Genomic DNA, 23,582 nt, shown 5'->3' on the forward strand with positions numbered 1-23,582 from the left:
CCCTTGGCAGCTGCAGCCTATCCAGCTATCACCATCCCTGAAAGGGAACCATTTTCTATAGAACAGCTCAAAGAGCAGCAAAAGGCTGATCAGGTGCTGGCCGAGGTGAGGGGTTGGCTGGAGGCCCAGAGGCGACCAGACTGGCAAGCTGTGTCTTTCCAAGGACCAGAGCTGAAAGTATTGCACTCCCAGTGGGGCAGTCTGGAGCTTCACAACGACGTTCTCTACAGGCGGTGGCAGGCACCAGGTGCAGGTGTTGACCGTGTTCAACTCCTGGTGCCCCGCAACCTTCGCCAAGATGTCCTCCATTGGATTCATGGTGCAGCTGGGACAGGGCATTTTGGAAACAACAAAACAGTGCGACGGCTCAGACAAAGGTTTTACTGGCCAGGTTGTCGACAAGATGCTGAACTGTTCGTCCACTGCTGCGACACCTGCACTGCGCAGAAAGGACCTAACCAGCGTTCCCGAGGGGCCCCTACAGCAGTACTTGGTGGGAGCACCAATGGAGAGGGTTGGTGTGGACATTTTAGGCCCTTTTCCTACCACTGAGACTGGCAACCGATACGTCCTGGTAGCCATGGACTACTTCACTAAATGGCCAGAGGCATATGCGGTCCCAGATCAGAGTGCCACCACGTCTGCACAAAGGTTGGTGGATGAGATGTTCTCCCGGTTTGGAGTTCCTGAGGAGCTACACAGTGATCAGGGACGGAACTTTGAGAGTCGGCTGTTTGCTGAAGTGTGCCAGCGCCTGGGGATTAAAAAGACTAGGACCACACCTCTTCATCCCCAAAGCGATGGGTTGGTGGAGCGGTTTAACCGCACTTTGGCCACTCAACTTGCTATTCTTACCAGCCGTCACCAGAGAGACTGGGACCAGCACTTGCCCCTTGTGTTGTGGGCTTACCGCACTGCTGTTCAGGAGTCCAGTCAGTGCACTCCAGCGGCCCTAATGTTTGGAAGGGAACTACGAACACCGGTGGAGTTGGTGTTTGGGCCTCCAACCTCCGAGCCTGAGATTGCGGGTGGCCCTGAACTGGATTATTTGCGGCGGTTGAGAGGGCGGCTTGATGAGGTGCATCGAATGGCGCGAGAGACTCTACAGAACACTGGAGCTCGTCAGAAGCGGGCGTATGATTCCAGGGCACATGGACCATCTCTTGCACCTGGGGACCAAGTCCGGGTATACTGCCCAGTGAGGAAACGGGGGCTTTCCCCCAAATTGACACATCACTGGCAGGGACCTGGGGAAATCATGGGCCAGATCTCTGATGTGGTGTTCCGGGTCCGCCTGCCAGGTCGTGGACGGCAGGTGGTTCTCCATAAAGACCGGTTAGCACCATACAGACCCATGGCCCCTCTGCAGCGGACTGACGGGGTTGTTGAAAGCTCCATGCCCCTCAGCATTGATGCAGAGAATGGTGGAAGCAGACTCAGGGCTGGTCCTGGTGACACACCAAAGAGAAGACCAGTGCATGTTCGCCGCCAGCCTGTATACTTACAAGATTTTGAACTTGATGACATTTAAGGGTTGTGAGGACACTTAACCCTCTGAGAGGGGGGCTGTGTAGTGATCCTGTCGATGTGGCTATCCTGCCCATGGCAGGAATGCATTATGGGAGTTTTTTTTTATTTTTTTTTCTTAACTTGTCCTGTCCAACAGCTGGGCAGACAGACGAGAGCTGAGGGCCTCTTGTGTTGGACATATTTTGCTTTAACAAGAGGGGTTATTAATCTTCTGACAAACCAAAGGTATGTCTGAATAAACCCCTTTTGTAATTGAGGCCAAACTTTATTAATTTCAATCATGTCTGAAAATCTTTGGTGTTGGACCGGACGGAAAAGGAAAGAGGGGAAGAAGAGAGAGGGACGCTAGAGAGAGGGGGGGTAGGGGGTGATAATAGGAGGGGAAGGGGGATAAGACCATGAAGCAGCATACAGCAACAAGTTTACTGGTTGTTAATCATTATGGTAAGGTTCAAATGCAGTACAAAAAGGGCGGGGCCCGTCCACACACACACTCAAATGCTAGCTGCAAAAATGTCCACCTGTCGACATGTACACAAAACAGATAGTGTTCACACACGCATACTTATGCCTTAAAACCAACTACTGTGAAATATTTCAGTCATTCAGTCATGCAAGCTATTAGTGCAAAGGTGAGCTAACACCAGTGCTCAGGTGAGGTTTTATGTTCTTCTAAAATGGATGGTGGAACGTGAAAAGAAGGAGGGAGAGTGCCCAGCCATCCCCACCCCAAGACCCCCACCGCAGCAGCAGCGGCAGCCGGAATCCCCCCAACGCCACACGGGAACCGGCAGGGAACAACCGCCGCCCGGGCGACCAAGCCCGCCACCCAGGCCAGGGCCAGCAGGGCCGCCGCAAGGCCCCCAGAGCCAGAGGCCAGGGAAGCACGGAGGGAAAGAGAGCGCCGCCCCAGCCCAACCAGGAGAGCAGCCCCCCCGCCGCGCCGGGAGAACCCAACGCAGAGCCCCACCGGAGAAGGACGCCCACAGCCCCAAACGAGCACCCCACCACCACCCAGGAGTTCCGGGCATCCCCCTGCCCCAACCCCAGGTACGAGCCAGGACCCCCCAAGGGAGACCCGCTCCGCACTCCAGGCAGCCATCCGCCAGGCCCACGGTTGGTCCAGGGAGGAGCGAGGCAGGGGGCCTGCCGCCCCCGCTCAGGAGGGGGGAACCCCGGGGAAAAAAAGAGGGCCCACAAGGGGTGTTATAAATATGGCCCGACCAGGCTCGGCCACAGTTGGAAATTTGGCGGGGCCCAGCACTCAGGAGCAAGGACCAGAACCCACCCCCAAGGGACCAGCCCCCCCCCCCCGGCTCAGATGTAATGTGAACTCCCCCACCGCGCGGAGAGAGCACCGCCGGGCCCAGGAAGCCGGCACCCCGGGGACACGGCCGCCGTTGCAAAGGGGCCCGCACCCCCCACCAGGGAAGAGGCAGGGGACAGATGGACCCAGGTCCCACCTTCCTTGCAAAATGTGTGTGCGTGTATGTGTGTTTGAGAGAGTGTGTGTGTGCATGTGTGTGTGTTTATGTTGGGATGTATATATTGAGGGGTGTGTGTACTAAGGGGGGTGCAGTTAAAATTGGCGAGTAGGGCACTAAGGGGACATCTCCTGATTACTCACAGTGACGTCCCCTCACCCTCCCCACCAAGGGGCCTAAATGTCTAAGGTGCGGTTAAAATTGGCGGGTAGGGTGCTAGGAGGACATCCGCTGCTTGCTGGCAGTGATGTCCAAGCACCCCCCCTACCAAGGGCCCTACATGTCTAAGGTGCAAATAAAACCGAAAGAGGGGGGGCCCACTCCATACGGCAACCATAGGAGGGGTTGCCACTGCCTAGTAAACCCCCCCCCAGGGCTCATCGCAGGCTAAGCCCCCCACCCCCTCACCCTATTATGAGGTTATATGAGGAAGGGGGTAAGTTGGGGACAGCTGATAGACTGTCCCCCGGTGGTCAAACAGCTGTCCCCCCCCCCCCCCCCCCCCCCCCAGCAAGGGGGCCAGGCCCACCCAGCCCAGGGGCCCCACCCCCGGAGGCGCCGACACCCCAGGCCCAGCACCACCCCCCCCACACAGAGAGAGAGGAGCCAGAAAGCGCCGCCCCCCCCCCCGGAGCAAGCCCAGGCCCCCACCCCCAAACGCCGGCCCTAGAAGAGCTCTGGTCAGGCCTAGACGGGACCGAGGCAGCCAACCGGCCGGGGAAACCGCCGATGGCCTCAGCGGAGACCCCGACCCGTCAACCCCTGGGTGGGAGTTTTCTGTCTGCTTTGTTGAAACCATGAGTGAGTTGGGTATCTCCAGTAAAGACATTTGCAATGTTGGTCTGTTCTGTTTAGTTCTGAAAAGGCCTACTAAATGGTTAATCTGAGGACATTGGACTCTGCCATTTAATTTGTGCCTCCTAAAATAACAGCTGCCTTGGGTCGTGCGGTGTAAGGGGCACGGGTCAGCTCACTTTTTAGCCTGCTAAAACAGTTTAGGCGACAGGCACTAGCACCTTGCTAGTTAGCATAGCTGAGTTCTGCTCCATCCTGACCTACGTGAGAGAGAGCAGCCGCCACAGTACTTTCAGATTTTCAGTGTTTTTACAATGCTCTTCAGTCTGTACACTTATTTATTTAATTATTTTATTTCCAAATGTTACATAATCATTTTTAAACCTGAACGAAACACTCAGCAGTACTTTCAAGATCTTATTCTGGATTATTCTATGCATTCATCTTAGCTTGTACCGCATCATATTAAAATCATTTTTACAGTAGTTGGTGACTGGAATAAACTGTTTATTTTTAAGATAAAGATTTCCAACAAAATGTTTTTAAGTACTCAAAAAGGTTGAAGCAATCAGGCAACAACAACACAGAAACATCATAACAACCTAACGGGAAAACAAGAATGTCAGAGAAAGAGTTCTGACAAAAGCATGAAGACTTGACCTCCAGATGAGACACACTTGGATAATTTATAAAGGAAAGGGTAGCCAATGAAAAATAGGGTGGGGAGCGGGGTGTCTTACAATAACGCACACTTTGACTCAAAAGTTTTAAATGAGTTCAACACTGGAAAAACTACAATAAAAAAATCACTTTTACAAAATAAATTAACTCAAATCATATACAGTGTATTTAGGATTTGGAATATTGCAGTGTTCCCCCCACCTCAAAAATGCTTTGGCCCGGCTTCCACCAGTCAGCCTGAATTGATCATCTCAATCATTTGGGTTAGGGTTAAGGTAGACCTCGTCAAATGTCTGCACCCATGGAAGAAATGAATCCTTGAATAGGCAGCTTGATAAAAATGTTAATGCCTGATGGATAACTGCTGTAGGGTTTGCAGAGGCAGACAAGGACAGTCAATAAAGTACACACAATATCAATTTCTTGGTAAATAAAAACAAAACAAAAAATCCCCAAAACATCACAAGAACTCATTATTGTTACTCCACAGAAATCCCCAATATCATTAATCTTTATCTTAGAGTGAATGGCTGCTTGAGTAATGCAAGTTGTAGACGCGTCCTTATCTTCTTAATGTAGGACTTCAACTTTTGTACTAATACTAACATGAGCATCACGTCTGGCTGAAGTACAGAGAGATGCTTAAAGTATTTTTTTCTCCAAGCAACTCAAAGGCAGACAAACAAAAGAAAACTGTACTAAAACCAGCTTTTCTGAAGATGAGAACATTTTAGGAAAAAAAGATACTTAACAATCTTCAATTATACAAATTATACAATATACAATTATAAACATATTTTCTATTGCATTCTCATCATACGGTTTAAACATTTAACACAAAAAAGAAACAGTAAGGCAACACATATTTTCATTAATGCCTATTTTGGGTCACTTTTTCAGCAGGTAGTTTTTCCATGGCTTTTTGAGGACACTAACCATAGAATATTAGCAAACACAAAGAGGTTTTTTCATCTTTAAATATTGCCTGAGGTTCTATAATTTTGGTCAAAGTTTTTCAACCTGCGTCAATTTGCATGAGCCATGTTTACACAGAGGCACCTCGCTACAGTTATTTGTTGTTGTTGTTTTTTTTACTTTTGGTGTTTTTTCATAAACTTTCTGCACACAAACTGCCCATTTTTGTCATTTTTAAAAAGCACAAAATTCTTGTGCTTCTGGTCAAATGGACCTAAACTTAATCCCTCTTTTCTTCAGGAACTCTTTTTTTATCAGGAAATAAATGCAAAATAGTTTGCATTTTCTTCTTTCACTGTTACTGTGTTTATGACATTGTACCCAATTCAAGTCATTCCTGTTCTAACAGAAGCTCATTCATTCAGAGGAGTCTGTTAGAAAAGGGAGTCTCTAGCTGAGCTGGGATTCACGTTAGCGTACCAACAGCTATAGCCATGTTTACATTGATCTTTGTTTATCTGTGTCTTCTGTGTTGTAACTTGCATGCAGAGACTGAATGCTTCTCCAAAACCTCAGAGTTTAAAATGAAAGGAGATTACCTGCTTGGTGGACTTTTTGGTGTTCATCATGTCAGTGCAACTCTCCATCAGAACATCCCAGAAGCCATCATCTGTTCCAGGTAAGATTTACTAAAATATGTAATCTGAAGAAAATATCATAGTGTTCTGAAAAGGTCATTTAATTGATTTTTGTTGTTGAACTTAAGTTTTTTTTTTTAAGCTTACCGTGAATCTGTGTAGAACAACAAAAATAAGAAAATATCAATAAATTAATCTGTAGCACTTTTCCTGTCTACAGTCAAGAGTTTTCACTGTCAAGTTACCGGAGGTTTCAGATGATGAGATTCTCTATAGAGGAAATCAATAATTCTACCAGTCTACTACCCAATGTGACTCTTGGCTATGAAATATTTGACCACTGCTCAGACACAAAGAATTTTCCAGGTATTTTCAGCCTGATGTCTGTTGATGGTTCAGTTCAACCTTGGAAAGAATCTGTAAACTTCTCTAAAGTGATTGCAGTGGTGGGTACAGGCACAAGCACAGCAACAATGACTGTTGCACCACTGTTCATGATGGACCTCATTCCGATGGTACGTCTGCTTTCCTGTTTGATGTTCTCATAAAGTTCTTTTTAAATTGTCAAATCAAAAGGCACATTAGTTTTTCTTTTAAACTGGTGTCATTTTTTGTTTTACAGATTACTTATGGAGCCTCAAGTTCAGTTTTCTTCAGAAAACAGAATTTTCCATCTTTCTTACGAACAGTGCATCCTAATAAAGATGTCATAGAAATAATTTTGAGGTTTTTGGAAAAGTTCAAATGGACCTGGGTGGCTTTCCTCTACAGTGATGGTGATTATGGAAGAGATGGCCTGGATCTGTTTGTGAAAAAGATAAAGGACACTGAAATCTGCTTGGCATTCAGTCATGGTCTCAAAGAGGACACAGATTATCCTAAACTTATCAAACAGATGGAACAACACAGGATAAACGTTATAATTGTTTTTACAACTGAGTGGACAGCTGAAAGACTCATTATGGCAGCCATCCAACAAAATGTTACCAACAAGGTGTGGATAGCAGCAGATGCCTGGTCTCTTCACAAAAAGCTCCCTAAAAGACCAGGAATCAGAAATATTGGGACTGTTCTTGGGATTGCCGAGCCTAAAATCACAATCCCGGGATTTGATGATTTTATTAATTCCTTCAAAGCTCAAAATCAGTGTGAAAATCCAGAGCAGGATCCATTTTGTAACCAGAGGTGTAACTGCAGCAGCGTTAGCGCTGAAGATATCATTACAGCAGATCCCTCTTTTAATTTTCCTGTTTACTCTGCTGTATATGCCGTTGCCCATGCCTTACATGCAGTGCTGCAGTGTGGAGCTGGCAGCTGCAACAAGAGCATCAAACTTTACCCACACATGGTAAGGAAGCAAAGATTTTTTTTATCTGCCTTTAAAAAAGTGACAACCACAAAAAAATAAAAAGTTTTTGCTTAGACTAATGAAAGTTTATATTTATTTATACTTTTTTTTAACTTTTTTTCACATGATGTTTTCCTATATTTCAGTATTTTAGCACATTAAGTGTAGATGCAAAGAGAACATCAGCAAATAGGTTATTTAAAAATGTCTTGATTCCATTGCCAATTTTTACAGTGTAGAGATTCTCTGAAATGTGTCATCAGACAAACTTTGACTTTATTTTCATTACCTCATAATAACAAATATAAACATTTGCTTAGAGTGTTTTAATATTCTGACAGAGATCACTTGAAGTTTGACAGATCCTTGTTTTTGTTCCATAGGTCCTGGAAGAACTTAGAAAGTCAAAGTTCACACTTTTAAACCAGACAATTCAGTTTGATGATAATGGTGACCCCAAGTTTGGACCCTATGCCATAGTTTTCTGGAATGAGAGCGGTGATGCAGAAGAGATCGGTTCTTATACATTTCACCCAAAACATAACTTTGACATTAACAAGTCTAAAATCCATTGGCACGGAGACAAAGAGGCAAGGTTTCCTTCCTCTCTCACTAGTATAGAGGTTACAGAACATAAAAATGTATTCTTATACTTTAAGTCCATATTATTATTATTATTGGACAGAAATGACTTTCTATGATAGTTACAAAATGTAGAATAAATGATGCCTACTTTTGAGGGTTACTTAAAAATGTTGAGGTAAAGCGTGATGTTAGTTTTGATGCTTGCATAAATATTTTCATTATTGTGATTATTTTTAATCCTATACTCAGTTATTGGTTTATATTGTGGTTTTATGTCTTGCAGCCGGAATCCTTTTGTTCTAAAGAATGTCCTGATGGATTTATGAAAAAACAGGAAGGAGTCCACAAATGCTGCTTCAGTTGTACAATCTGTCCCAAAGGAACCTACCTGAACACTACAGGTAAGCTCAGCTAGTTTAAAAACAGTGAAGCTAACCCTAGCACACTAATGCTTTTTCATTTACGTCACAAGATCCTTATAACTGCATGAAGTGCAAGGACACAGAGTGGTCTGCAGAGGGGAGTAAAGCATGCAAGCCACGGCAGCTGGAGTACGTCCAATTCAGCGATCCTGCGGCTATATGCATCATGACTGGGACCGTGATCTTATTGGCCTTCATTGTAGCCATATCTGTTCTCTTTGCCCTCAACTACAACACACCGGTTGTCCGATCTGCTGGAGGTCCAATGTGCTTCCTAATTTTAGGATGCCTCAGCCTGTGCAGCATCAGTGTCTTCTTTTGTTTTGGAAAACCCACCATTGTTTTCTGCATCCTGAGATACACCCCCTTTTTTTTGTTTGGTTCAGTTTGTCTGGCATGTCTTGCAGTGCACTCATTCAAAATTATTTGTATTTTTAAAATATTTGCCAAATTACCAATTCTACAACGTTATTGGAGAAAGTATCACAGATCCTGGCTTATCATCTCTATTGTCTTTTTCATTCAGGCTGCCCAACTTATTTCTGGCACTATACTTTCCCCCCCAGAGCCGTACCCTGACACATTTTGGTACTCAGACAAATATATCCTCAGGTGTTATTTTTTCAAGAACCACAAAGCATCATTAAGCTCCTGTGTTTTCTTGTTCATATTGTGGCTTATTACTCTCTTTTTCTCATATACAGGAAGAAATCTTCCCAAAAATTATAATGAAGTCAGAGCAATAACTTTTTGTATGCTGCAGCAGATCCTTATATGGATTTTCTTTGCAACCGGATACACAATTCATCATGGAAAGTACCTTCAAATTTTCAGTGCTTTGGCAATGCTCTTAAGTCTGTACTCTTATTTATTTAATTATTTTATTAGCAAATGTAACATAATCATTTTTAAACCTGAACAAAACACTCAGCAGTACTTCCAAGATCTTATTCTGGATTATTCTATGCAGTCATCTCAGCTTGTAGCACATCATTTTTACAGCTGTCTGTGACAGGAAGTAAATAGTTTATTTTTATTATAAGGATTTCCAACAAAATGTTTCTAAGTAGTCAAAAAAGGCTGAAGCAATCAGGCAACAACAACACAGAAACATCATAATGTCTGCAGACATAAAATCGAAGAAAACTATAAACTCTGTTTCCAGAAGAACGGCTATAAATCAGCAGAAGGAATACCGACCTTGGTCATTCGACAGATTATGGACCCTTTTTTTTATTTCACACCTTATTGTAAAAAGAAGTTTAATCAGTTATAGAAAATGGTTAAATTGATTGATCTTAATGATATTACTTTACATGCTCCAAAAATTGATTCATGATTTTTCCTAATGTAATATAATTTTGCACATATTTTAATTTTTGATACTTTATCAATTTTTGCTATGAAAATTTTTGAAACAGTGTAATGTCTATTTTACTGACATAGTATTATTTTTTGAATCATATACATGATTTTTATCATTAATATTATCTTCATATATTTTGGTTAACAGATCTGCATTTGCCATGATGATTTCTAAAAGTTATTTTTTACATGATTTAAGTAATTCATCTTTTTCATGCGCTTTATTGATATTTCAGGATTCTTGATTCTGTCTGATAAAAGTTATGAACCGGATATTGATAACTCATGTGATAAAATTGTTACGGTAGAACAGGGGTGGGGTTATATAAGTTTGCTTCCGTCCACTCCCTTTCAAGCAATATTTAATAATATGTCTAATTAACTTAAGTTTGATTTGTCATTGTATGAATGTATAACTGATGATTGTATTGCTTTTGTGTATTATTTTTATTTTTTATTGCTTGAAATAAACCATTTCAAATCAAATCAAATCAAATAAGAACCTAACGGGAAAACAAGAATGTCAGAGAAAGAGTTCTGACAAAAGCATGAAGACCTGACCTCCAGATGAGACACACCTGGATTCTTTATAAAGAGAAGGCTGGTCTTCTCGCGTGGCGTGCCTCTCTGCGATTACAACTATCTTCAAATTACTTAAAAAGTTGATTTTTCTCCAAAAAAGAGAGCTGACCATGCCCCCGAAGAAACCCCAGGAATATGAAGAACTCAAAAAGTCTCTTGACATTATTCAAGAAACGCTGAAAAGTTTTATGGATCAAGTCTCGGCTAAGCTAACACCGCTCTGGGATATGATGGAAGAGTTCCGAAGATTTCGGGCTCAAAACGAGCAGCGAGAAAACCAGGTCGGGATTCTGGAGAAAAGACTGGACGATGTGGAACAGCAAGTAAGGATGAATAATGTCATTCTCACTGGATTACCGATCAAGCCTCAAGCCAGCACTGCTAATGCTAGCGCTAGCGTAGCTGGCAGTGCTAATACGGAGGTCAGTGGAGAGTCTCTGGAACAGCAAATACATTCATTTCTCACATCTAAAGGGATTTCCCTGGATCTCAATACCATCGAGACCTGCCACCTGCTCCCCAGGAGAAAGGAGACGGATAAACCAGCTATCCTCATCAGGTTTGTGAATCACAAACACAAGCTAGCTCTGATGAATCTACGCAAAAACCTCAGAGGATCTGCTGTTTATCTGAACGACCATCTGACTAGAAGGAATGCTGAAATCTCAAAACATGCACGGCTTCTCAGGAAGCGTAAGCAGATTGAGAACACTTGGGTTAAAGGCTGCAGGATTTATGTCAAACCACTCGGTCCAGAGGACCGGACCAAGGTTCTGGTCGTGAACACCATGAAGGACTTTGAGAAGTGCTTGATTACGGTTGTCTGAAACAACGTGGAGTAATAAACCAAAGAGCCAAATAATTTCAAGAAATATGACACCAGGATTCATCACTTTCTCCATCGTCTGACGTAACCTGAATAACAGCAGAGTTCTGAGCTGCAGACAACTTGACCTCAACTTTCACCGCAGCTGATATCAGCTGAAGAAGGATATGGACCTGAATCTAATGTCTGCAGTCATAACATCGAAGAGAACTACTAACTCTGTTTTGAACCCAGGAGATCAGCTGTTATCAGTAAAAGAAGAAATACCAACCTTGGATAATCGACAGTTATGGACCCTTTTTATTTTTCCCCAACAGCATTACTTTATTATAAAAAAAATAAAAAAATAAAAATAAAAATATATAAAAAGAGTAAAACAAATGATTAATCACTTTTGAAAATTGTTAAATTGATTGACTTTTGATGATATTACTTCACTAGCTCCTAAAATTGATAAATTGATTCAAAAATCTTTCCTAATGTAGCATAACTTTACAAATGTTTTTAACTTTTGATACTTGATGAAATTTTGTTATGACAACTCCTGAAACAGTGTTGTGTCTATTTTACTGGTATAGTATTATTTTTTAAAGCATATGAATGACTTTTAAAAGTAACATAATTTGCATATATTTCAGATGCTGCATTTGCCATGTTAATTTCTAAAATAGTTATTTTTGACGTAGTACTTAAGTAATTCATCTTTGGCATGTGCTTTATCGATACCTTATGATTCTTAATTCTGTCTGATAAAACCTAGGAACCGGATATTGATAAATCATGTAATAAAATGGTTATAGTATAACGGGGTGGAATTATATAAGTTCGCTTCCTTCCACTCCCTTTCAAGCAATATTTATTAATTATGTCTAATTATCCTAAGTTTGATTAGTTACTGTATGAATGTATAACTGATGTTTATATTGCTTTTGTGTATAACTTCTATTTGATTGCTTGAAATAAACCATTTCAAATCAAATCAAATCAAATCAAGGCTAGCCAATGAAAAAACATGGTGGGTAAATGGTGTATACTTAAATAGCGCTTTCTACCTTCTTTTGAAGGCCCAAAGCGCTTTACAGTCACAGTCCCATTCACCCATGCACACACACATTTACACACTGGTGGTGGCTCCACTGCCAAACACTGGTGCCAACCTCCCACCAGAGGCAAGGTGGGGTTCAATGTCTTGCCCAAGGACACTTTGACACATGGGCGTGCAAGGCGGGAATTTAACCTGCAATCTTACGATCATGGGTCGACCGCCCTACCGCTGCACCATGGTCGCCCCAGGGGAGGGGGATGACTTACGTTAACACACACTTTAACTCAAAAATTTTAAATGAGTTCAACACTGGAAAAACTACAATGAAAAAATCACTTTCACAAAATAAATAAAATCAAATCATATATTTATGTTTTGGAATACTGCAATGCTCCCCCCACAGCAAAATTACTTTGGCCCAGCTTCCACCAGTCAGCCTGAATTGATCATCTCAATCATTTGGGTTCCCTTGAGGCTTCACCGAAAACAAAGCTGAATAAACGTTTTAAATGAATTCAAAGGTAGACCTCAAATGTCTGCACCCATGGAAGAAATGAATCCTTGAATAGGGAGCTTAATAGAAAAGTCAATGCCTCATGGATAACTGCTGGAGGGTTTGGTTTTGTTGAACACATTTTTTACAGAACTTCGTGTTTTCAAGTGCAAAATGTCCCAATGTACCCAATTCTTTAATGAGTAATGTACACATACTTGACGCACAACATACTATGTACTTAATAACACACACTCTGATTTTTCTGAGCTAACTGTGCAGCATATCTGAGGGTATTTTTAACCTTCAACTTAATGCATGTCTATTGAACTGTTTGAGATTAAATCCCAAAAACAATAATGCTGGTATTAATTGTTTTCCAGCAATGCAAGTCAAATGATAAGTAACAAGCTATCCAAATAAAGCTTTAAAAACATGGTGTTCCAGTGCTTCATTCTGCTGAAATTCCTGCCCAGTTCAGAATCCTTTGTTGAGGAAAACTGATACTTTGTGTTTGCAGAACTGCAATACTGCAGAACGTGTTGATAATCAGTTTGTAGTGAAATGTGCTTGCTTACAAGTTTATATTTTTTGTTTTAAAATTTCTCATCCTAGTCATATTGAAAAAACGTAGATCTACAAAGTAAAAAAAAACAAAAACTGTTTGTTTAACACGTTATTTTTGGCATTTATTGGCAACTTTTAAAAGTATGATCATTAAGAATCCCCTCCAAGAAAATCATGTTTTCTGTGTTTTCAACATGTTCTGTGACATTTCTTTATTTACATCATTGTGAGTCATGAACATACAATAAATACCGTTTAAAAAAAGCTTGCAACTGTGACTTACTATAGAAACTACAGGTGGGGGGCCACAGGTTCCGTGCTCTGCTCCTTTCTGATAGATCCACTTGTACAAAGACATCCATGTACACTTTCATTTTCCTCGTCTCAGCTGGCATCTAGCTCAAAGGTGTATCACTGGATAGCTCCAATATTGCACAACATTTTGTTGCACCGGTAATGTTAGGTTGGGGGTGTGAGGAGCTGTAAACTGGTGCGACAGAATGTAAAAACAGATGGATGATGTGAAGTGTGAACTCCATGCCAATGGTCCCTCCCAAAACTCAAAAGGGAAATATTTCTAATGAACTACTGCCTCTCTGCAAAGACTATGTCCTAGAAAACAACACTTTTTTTTCAGCAAGCACTGCATAGTTGATGAGAGTGGGACTTTAAGTATGGAAAGGGGTGGGGGGTGGAGTCATTAATAGACTATGTGGTTTCAGAATGTAGCTGGAGTTGAAGCTCACAGACCCACTTCTGATTTGAGGAACTGATTAAGTGGTATGGCAGTGGCAAAGGGAGGCTTTAGGTTGTAGAGGTCCAGGTGGTGATCTGTCGTGGGGCAAGAAGCAAGTTTGAGGAGAATCTAATATATGATGATCCAATTCCAGGAGAGGGGAGATGGTTGAGAAGATCTGGTCTAAGATATAAATTCAAAACAGCTCTCAGTCAATGCAGAGGTAGGGGGTAATCCTGAAAATGGTCAGCGACAAACATTCCAAAAACCTAAAGAAAAAGAGATTGACTGAGACCTGGAGCAAAACAGTCCAAAAAAGCAAAGAACTGTCAGGCTGGGCACTAACCTCATACATCTGCTCATGAAAACTAAGAGAAAATGCAATCAAAAGTTGAACAGTCACAATTTGTCTGTGACATGTTCATGTTCCGTGTCCCTTTTGTTTATTTGTTCATCACAATATCTTCAGCCTGCTTTGTTCTGCCTACTTACGTTATCCACAAACATAACACGGCTGAGGAAGTATTACTTATTGTACAGCATGAACTGATTATTTTTGTTTGTTGTGATGCAGAAAGCAAGGTACAGTCAGTTTCTTGATAAATAAGATCTGCCTGTTCTGAGCTGTGAATTTTCCTTGATACTTGTGAAGCTCATTATTGTTCAATTAAACACCACAGAAATCCACAATATCATTAATATTTCTCTTAGAGTGAAACAGGGTGTTCGAGTAATGCAAGTTGTAGACGCATCTTCTCACTCTACAGTGGTGCTCATAACATCGATTGCGATCGACCGGTCGATCTTCTAGGACAGTGTTTTTCAACCTTTTTTGAGCCACGGCACACTTTAACCTATCAAAAAACAGAAAATTGTGGCCGGAAAAGCAGAAAGTTGCGGCTGTTTTTTCTAAGAGATGAAATGAAAGTTAAATTAGAAAATTTAGAAACTGTTTGTTTGTTGTGGTTTCAAGGCGTTTCGCAAGGACAACTCATTGCGCGCTGGGACACTGGCCCTTTAAGCCAATGCATCATGGGAGATGTAGTGTGAAAACTGCCGAAAACTTGCAGAAAGACTCGCGTCTCTGAGCTTCATTGTATTGTCCACTTGTTTCACGGTCTGATACCGGATTCTGTGGAAAGCTACACCGCTAAAGACGAGCTTTAGCTGGTATTTTTGTTAGAACTGAGAGACTTTATCAGCAGAATTAAGAACAAGGAAGTGGAGACTTTAAGCACTTCTGATTGGTCAGACTGATGACATGTGATTAAGCCTTCAAGAATGATTGGTGGAGACAGTTAAAGGGACGGGACTTTTCCGCAAACTGTCATAGCTGCAGGTAAATCGCAGTAATGTCATTCTTATCAAAATTTCTTTAATAGAATTAAATAAACACAAAGAAAAAGTAATTTTAAGATCTTTTATATTCCTAACTACTCAGTGTTTTATCAGGGCCTGTTTGGATGAACAAAGAGCTGATATCCTGGAGATGGGAAATGTTTTTAGATCAGTGAATGATTAATGAGGGCAATTTCTCCACGGCACACTTGACCATCTTCCACGGCACACTAGTGTGCCGCGGCACACTGGTTGAAAAACACTGTTCTAGGACATGAGGGTAGATCGATATGAAAGTAAATATGTTCCAAAAAGAATGCACTTGTAGATTTGATCTGAGAACTTGTATTATAGAATGTGAGAACTTGAACACCAAAAATCTGCATCTGTGTGTAAAAATCTTCTGCTGTGAACTGACAAATTCCCATTTGCATGTGTTCATTTAGATCTAATCTATTTTTTCAAATGTTAACACATATGATTTATAATGAAGGTGCTCAATAGCCCTGGCCCTATTGTCCTGCTACAACAAAGATGATTTTCCTGCTGCTGACGGTCCGTTGGTAGCTGTCTTGATGCATGTCTGCATTTATTTATTTATTTTTTTTTTTTTACCTGTCCTGTCCAACAGCTAGGCAGGCAGATGAGAGCTGAGGGCCTCTTGTGTTGGACATATTTTACTTTAACAAGAGGGGTTATTAATCTTCAGACAAACCAAAGGTGTGACTGAACAAACCCCTTTTGTAATTGAGGCCAAACTTTATTCATTTCAACCATGATTGAAAATCTTTGGTGTTGGACCGGACGGAAAAGGAAAGAAGGGAAGAAGAGGGAGGGATGTCAGAGGGGGGGGGGGGGGGGGGGTGATAGTGAGAGGGGGGGGTAAGACCATGAAGCAGCATAGAGCAGACAGGTTTACTGGTTGTTTATCGTTATGGTACAGTTCAAATGTAGTACTAAACGGGCGGGGCCTGTTCACACACACTCAAATATTATCAACACACCTGCTAGCTGTAAAAAATGTCAACATGTACACAAAACAGATAGTGTTCACGAACGCATACCTATGCTTTTAAACCAACTAGTGTGAAATCTTTCATTCATTCAATCATGCAAACTATAAGTGCAAAGGTGAGCTAACACCTGTGCTCAGGTGAGTGTTTATGTTCTTCTAAAATGGATGGTGGAATGTGAAAAGAAGGAGTAGGAGCGCCCAGCCACCCCCACACCCAGACCCCCGCTGCAGCAGCAGCGGCAGCTGGAATTCCCCCAACGCCACACGGGAACAGGCAGGGAACAACCGCCCCCCGGGCGAACAAGACCGCCACCCAGGCCAGGGCCAGCAGGACCGCCGCGAGGCCCCCAGAGCCAGAGAGCAGGGAGGCGCGGAGGGAAAGAGAGCGCCGCCCCAGCCCAGCCAGGAAAGCAGCCCCCCCGCCGCGCCGGAAGAGCCCAACGCAGGGCCCCACCGGAGAAGGACGCCCACAGCACCAGACGAGCACCCCACCACCACCCAGGAGTTCCGGGCATCCCCCCGCCCCAACCCCAGGTACGAGCCAGGACCCCCCAAGGGAGACCCGCTCCGCACTCCAGGCAGCCACCCACCCGGCCCACGGTTGGTCCAGGGAGGAGCGAGGCAGGGGCCCGCCACCCCCGCCCAGGAGGGGGGAACCCCGGGGAAAAAAGGGTGGCCCACAAGGGGTGTTATAATTATGGCCCGACCAGGCTCGGCCATGTTGGAAGTTTGGCGGGGCCCAGCGCTCAGGGGCAAGGACCAGGACCCACCCCCCAGGGACACGAACACCCCCGGCTCAGGTGTAATATGAACCCCCCCACCGTGCGGAGAGAGCACCGCCGGGCCCAGGGAGTCGGCACCCAAGGGACACGGCCGCCATCGCCAAGAGGCCCGCACCCCCCACCAGGGAAGGGGTAGGGGACAGATGGACCCAGGTCCCACCTTCCTTGCAAAATGTGTGTGCGTGTATGTGTGTTTGAGAGGGTGTGTGTGTGCATGTGTGTGTGTTTATGTTGGAATGTATATATTGAAGGGGGAGGGGTGTGTGTACTAAGGGGGGTGCAATTAAAATTGGCGAGTAGGGCACTAAGGGGACATCTCCTGATTACTCACAGTGATGTCCCCTCACCCTCCCCACCAAGGGGCCCTAAATGTCTAAGGTGCGATTAAAATTGGCGGGTAGGGTGCCAGGAGGACATCTGTTGCTTGCTTGCAGTGATGTCCAAGCACCCCCCCTACCAAGGACCCTACATGTCTAAGGTGCAAATAAAACCGAAATAGGGGGGGCCCACTCCATACGGCAACCATAGGAGGAGGGCCACTGCCAAGTGGCCCCCCCCAAGGTGCATCGCAGGCTAGACCCCCCACCCCCTCACCCTAATATGAGGTTATATGAGGAAGGGGGTAAGTTGGGGACAGCTGGTAGACTGTCCCCCGGTGGTCAAACAGCTGTCCCCCCCCCCCAGCAAAGGGGCCAGGGCCACCCAGCCCAGGGGCCACACCCCCAGAGGCGCCGACACCCCAGGCCCGGCACCACCCACCCCACACAGAGAGAGAGGAGCCAGAATGCGTCGCCCCCCCCGGAGCAACCCCAGGCCCCCACCCCCAGACGCCGGCCCTAGAGCAGCTCTGGTCAGGCCTTGACGGGACCGAGGAGGCCAACCGGCCGAGGCAACTACTGATTGCCTCAGCGGAGACCCCGACCTGTTAGCCCCCCCGACCCGTACCAATAATGGGCCCCCCCTCCCCCCCAGAACGCCCGCCCACAGGACAGGGCCGACAAGCCCCCCACCCCAGACCCCGCAGCCGAAGCGGATGACACCCAGAGCGACCGGGGGCCCCGAGAGGGTTGTCCCGTCCCGTCCCAGAGCCAGGGAAGGGGCGATCCCAGCCCCAGGTGCAGATGGGCAGCCCATCCGGCGCCGCTGGGCCCCCCCCCCCCGAGCAGGACCCCCGCCAACCCCCTCCAGCGCAGGCAAAGGGACCACCCCCCCAAGCCAAGCCAGACCACCACCCCACCCCCCCACCACGCACCCCCACACCTAAGCCCAGTGGACCACGCAGCGCCACAGCCCGCCCCACCCAGGCACCGGACCCGACCCCCCGACCAACGGAGCCCCCACCGCCCCCGCCAGGCACCGGAGGCCCCGACCCCCACCCCAAACCACGGCAGAAGGGCAAGGAGCAGCGACGACCAAGCCCCCCACCCCCTAAGTCATGGAGTCAACCACAGGAGACCAGAGAGACTGAATTCTTTCAAAGTTACTTGAGCTTTGGGCTGACATTTTTTCCAAGCTGATTTGATCAAACAGCAGATTTCTGTGTTGACCTATGTTTATATTTTTCTTGTTTTTCCAATTTATTAAAATAGTTTTTTTGGCAATACAAAGAGTTGTGAAAATGATAGATGCTAATCCTTCTTCTATATCGATGGCACTCATGTCACCAAGCACACAAAGTGACGGTGAGGCCGTGATTGAAACCTTAAGCCAGACTGATAAATCGGCACATACCTGCTGCCAGAGAGCCTGGACAGGAGTGCAGAACCACAGTGCGTGCATGTAGCTGTCGGGTAGATTATTATCACAGTGCTCGCAAATGTCTGAGTTACTGAGACCCATCTTGAACATCCTCTGTCCAGTGTAGTAAATTCTGTGAAGAGTTTTGAGATGGATTAGCTGCAGATTTGGACTTTTTGTCAGTTTAAAGGTGTTTAGACAGAGTTCTGACCAGAAGCTTTCATCTGTGCTGATGCTCAAATCTGCATCCCATTTTTTTTTTTGGAAGGGCAATATTTTTATCTAAATTACATAAAAGTTTGTACATTTTGGAGAGAGTTCTATTCATTGAAAAATTAATCAGAGTGGTAACAACATCTGGTAGCTTTAAATCGTCGTCTTTAAATTTATACTTTTTAGTAATACTTGATTTAAGTTGCTGATATTCCAAGAAGTTATTTATTCCATGTTTGTCTTGAAGTTCCTGGGGAGTTATGAATCTTCTATCAATAATTACGTGCTCTAGTTGTTTTATGCCCCCTGCTTGCCAAGCTGGGAAGTGAATCATTTTTTTGTTAATAAGGATGTCTGGGTTGTTCCAGATGTGTGTCATTTTGCACGGTTGAATTGATGATTTTGATATTTTGAGAAATTCCCACCAGGTTTTTAAAGTGGCATTTATATTAATGCTTTTGAAACAATCCTGTTTTTTAACTGTTTGGCTAATAAATGGTAGCTGTGACAGGTTGATCTTTCCACATAACGCCTGTTCCAAGTCTAACCATGAGTTGGTTTCTGGATTATTTTTTAACCATTTTAAGATGTATTGCAATCTATTTGCAAGAAAGTATTTGTGGAAGTTAGGTAATTCTAATCCTCCACAGCTTTTTGCAGATTTTAAAGTTTTTAGACTAATTCTTGCAGGTTTGTTGTTCCATAGAAAGCTTGATATGGATGAGTCTAATGTTTTGAACCATTTTAATGGCGGTTGTGTGGGAATCATTGAGAAGAGATAATTAACCTTGGGTAAGATTTTCATTTTAACCGTGGCTACCTTGCCCATAAGTGACAGAGGCAGGTTGGTCCAGCGTGTTAGATTGTCCTGTATGCTTTTCAGTAATGGGGTGTGGTTTAGCTGCACCAGTTCTGATAGTTTGGGGGAAAAGTAGATACCCAGATATTTGATATTTCCTGTTTTAACTGGAATTGTGAGTCTTTGTTCCATATTCCTGTTGAGTGGTAATAAAACAGACTTATTCCAATTAATGGAATAGTCTGATATGGAGGAGAATTCATTTATGATCATTGCTGTTTCATTTACAGAATGTAAATTCCTTAAAAACAGTAATATGTCATCCGCATAAAGACTAATTTTATGATGGCTGTGTTTGGTTTTAATTCCAATAATGCTCTCATTCTGTCTTATTGCTGCAGCCAAAGGCTCAATGAATATAGCAAAAAGAGGAGAGAGTGGGCAGCCCTGTCTGGTTCCTCTTCCAAGAAAAAACCTGTTTGAAGTCTGTTTATTAGTTCTAACTTATGCATTGGGGTTGTGATATAATATTTTGATCCAATTGATGAATGCTTCTCCAAAACCAAACTTATGGAGGGCGGCAATAAGGAACTTCCAATTTACTCTGTCAAAGGCTTTTTCAGCATCCAGCGATAGTACCGTCATCTCCTGGTTTTCAATGGTGGCAAAGTCTATTATATTAACTAGTCTACGGACATTATCATCCGAGTGTCTGCCTTTGATGAATCCAGTTTGGTCGAAGTGAATTATGTGAGGAGTGATTTTTTCTATTCTCTGTGCTAGTGCTTTGCAGATAATTTTTACATCTGCATTGAGTAGAGAAATGGGGCGATAGCTTGAAGGACTAGTGGGATCTTTGTCTGGTTTTAGAAGAAGAATTATGTTGGCTGAGTTCATGTGAGGTGGCATTGATTGGCTCTCATTAATAGATGTGACCGTTTTATAAAATGTTGGTGCCAGTTGTTCCCAGAATTCTTTATAAAACTCAGCAGGAAAGCCGTCAGGCCCTGGTGCTTTACCATTGGGCATAAGTAACAGAGCTTCATGAAGTTCAGACGGCGAGAGCGGAGAATCTAAGTTTGTGATTTGATCCTCATTTAGCCTGGGTAGGTTTACATTATTAAGAAATGAGTCAATACTTTGCTCTGACGGATTGATCTGCGGTGTGTACAAGTTTTTATAAAAGTTTTCAAATTCGTTATTAATTTTGACCGGGTCATGAGTGACATTTCCTGTTTGGTCCATAATAGAGGTGATTGATGATTTTTCTCTATTAATTTTAAGCTGATTAGCCAGAAATTTGCCAGATTTATTAGAGTTTTCAAATCTTTCAAGTCGTAGCCTTTGTATTTGAAATTGTGTTCGTTTATTAATGATGTCATTTAACTGCAGCTTTAAATTTTTCAGATCTCCCAGAATGTGTTCCTGTGCAGAAGCAGCAGAAGCAGTCTCCAGGGTTTTGATTTTATTTTCTAATTCTAATAAATCTGCTTTCTCTTTGCGTTTTTTGTGCGTTGAATAAGAAATGATTTTCCCTCTCATGACTGCCTTTGCTGTTTCCCAAAGAATGCACGGTGGGATGTCTGGAGTATTGTTGCAGTCTAAGAAGGTTGCCCACTCTTTTTTAAAGAATTCAAGAAATTCCTGGTCCTTTAACAGAGACGTATTAAACCTCCAGGTTGTACCAGAGGGTGTGGATTTTTCCCTAGAAATGTTTACAGAGACTGGTGCATGATCACTGATAATAATTGGATGGATATTGGAGCTTTGAATATTTTTTAAAAGAGAGTTACTGATTAATAAATAGTCTAAACGGGAGTGTGAGTGGTGAACTGGAGAGAAAAAGGTGAACCCTTTAGTGTTTGGGTGACATGAGCGCCACGCATCGCAGAGACCCAAATCATTCATGTACTGCTTTAGAATACTTGCAGACCGCCATGTACGCTGATTTGCTGCTGTGCAGTCTGTCAAGTTCAGGGTCCAAAACAAGGTTGACGTCTCCTCCTATATTGATTGTGGAGTCAGAGTGAACTGAGAGTGAGGTGAATAATCTGTGAAAGAAGGAAGAGTCGTCAACATTAGGGCTGTAAACACTCGCTATACAAAAGTCCTTATTCTGAATGGATATATTAATGATTACAAATCTGCCTTCTGGGTCAGTAACTGTATCCTTATGAGTAAAATTAAGATTTTTATTAATTAAAACAGCAACTCCTCGTTGTTTGGAGTTGTAACTGGCAGAGTATATAACTGGAAATTGTAAGCAGCACATAAGGTGGTTCAAAGAAATCGATAAATGGGTCTCTTGCAGTAGAGCTATATCTGCTTTTAGACCATCCAGGTGATTTAACACTTTCAGTCTCTTTGGCTCAGAGCCAAGTCCACGCACATTCCAGCTAACGATGTTAAGACTGTTCATAACTGCTCTGACTGAAAAGGTGTAAAGCTAAGTAGTGTTTGTGTATCAGTCCGTGTGCGCGTGCCCGCATTGAGAAGCGCTGTGCACGTGAACGTTTTCTGGCTATGTGAGCTGCGTGTCGCGTGCGTCCTATGAGAGCCTGTGTGAGGTGTTTGCAGTATGTCGGCGTGTGTGCGGGATCGCATGTGCACGCCCGTGTGTGCGCTTCTGTGCGCGCGCCCGTTCCGTGCATAAATAAATACTTACCGAGGATGAGTTGCTTCCAGGTGATTTACATATGATGAGGGGGGAGAGGGGGGGGGGGGAGTAAAGGAAAGAAAAAAAGAGATAGAAGGGAAAACGAAAACAACAACAAAACAACAGTAGAAACATGAGTGGGACTGGGGTGAAGAAGAAAAAAAAGACTGTTTTCCTGAGATCGAGGTGTGGATTATTGATGATCCGGTTTTCCATTCATTGAAGTAAGTTTAGCGGGTTTCTTCTGGGCAGCGCAGATGTTCTCAGCGCGGATCTGAAAGCCTTCAGCACAGCCAGGGGGTGATCTCCGGGTCCCGGAACAGCCGGCCGTCCACGTAAAGTTTGTCAACGGCCACAATCGCTCTCGAACCAGCAGACGAACCAGCATGTCTGCATTTAAAGCACGAAGAGATAATTTCTCAATAAAATGCAAGAAAAAACTGACTTTTTTCTTTAGAAATGCATTTGTAGTTCACTCTCTGTGTTAGTACAAAATGATTGAGATACTTGCTGTCACATTTGAACGTTTATCAGAGGAGTTATTGAAGCAGGAAGTCAGAATCTGTGAATATCTTTCTATCTTTACTAAGTTCTCCGAATCCTTCACTCTGATTGGTTGACTTGCACTCTGATTGGTTGACTCCGTCTCCTCTAACCCTCCCTCCCCCCCTAGTTCCATTATCGGACACAGATCAGTTTTGACACAGGTTTCTCGCAAGGAATGTGTCAGTATTCAGAGCACAGTTGTAGCGCACTTGTGATTTGCGGCAGCAGATTCGAGCACACGCTGAAGCACCTTTGAGCAGTTGTTATCACAGATTTGAAGTTGTAACTCTAAATGAACACATGCAAATGGAAATTTGTCAGTTCACAGCAGGAGATTTTTACACACAGATGCAGATTTTTGGTGTGCAAGTTCTCACATTCTATATTACAAGTTCTCAGATCAAATCTACAAGTGTGTTCTTTTTGGAACATATTTACCTTCATAGATCGCAGGCCCCAAAGATGATTAACAAACAAAAAAAGT

The 23,582-nt window shown here is 43.6% G+C and overlaps 2 protein-coding genes across 2 annotated transcripts in view; both read left to right on the forward strand.

Moving 5' to 3' along the window:
* Positions 1-6,664, forward strand: part of LOC101157424 (uncharacterized) — a 30,937-nt gene extending 24,273 nt beyond the window's left edge. The window contains exons 3-4 of the mRNA XM_004085629.5: positions 5,955-6,084; positions 6,264-6,664. Coding sequence (XP_004085677.5) covers positions 5,955-6,084; positions 6,264-6,591 — 458 coding nt within the window. The 3' untranslated portion in view covers positions 6,592-6,664. The remainder of the gene's footprint in view (positions 1-5,954; positions 6,085-6,263) is intronic.
* A 1,423-nt stretch (positions 6,665-8,087) lies between these two features.
* LOC144993926 (taste receptor type 1 member 1-like) lies at positions 8,088-10,239 on the forward strand. The gene has a single exon (XM_078949918.1). It carries the CDS (start codon positions 8,463-8,465, stop codon positions 9,408-9,410), a length of 948 nt encoding a protein of 315 aa, XP_078806044.1. The 5' UTR covers positions 8,088-8,462; the 3' UTR covers positions 9,411-10,239.
* The last annotated feature ends 13,343 nt before the right edge of the window (positions 10,240-23,582 follow it).

This window comes from Oryzias latipes, chromosome 7 (genome assembly GCF_053564925.1).
Source record: "Oryzias latipes strain Hd-rR chromosome 7, Olatipes_Hd-rR_3.1".
Taxonomy (NCBI): domain Eukaryota; kingdom Metazoa; phylum Chordata; class Actinopteri; order Beloniformes; family Adrianichthyidae; genus Oryzias; species Oryzias latipes.

Coding starts and splice junctions, on each gene's coding strand:
- LOC144993926 (XM_078949918.1), top strand. CDS start 8,463: ATGAAGTGCAAGGACACAGAGTGGTCTGCAGAGGGGAGTAAAGCATGC.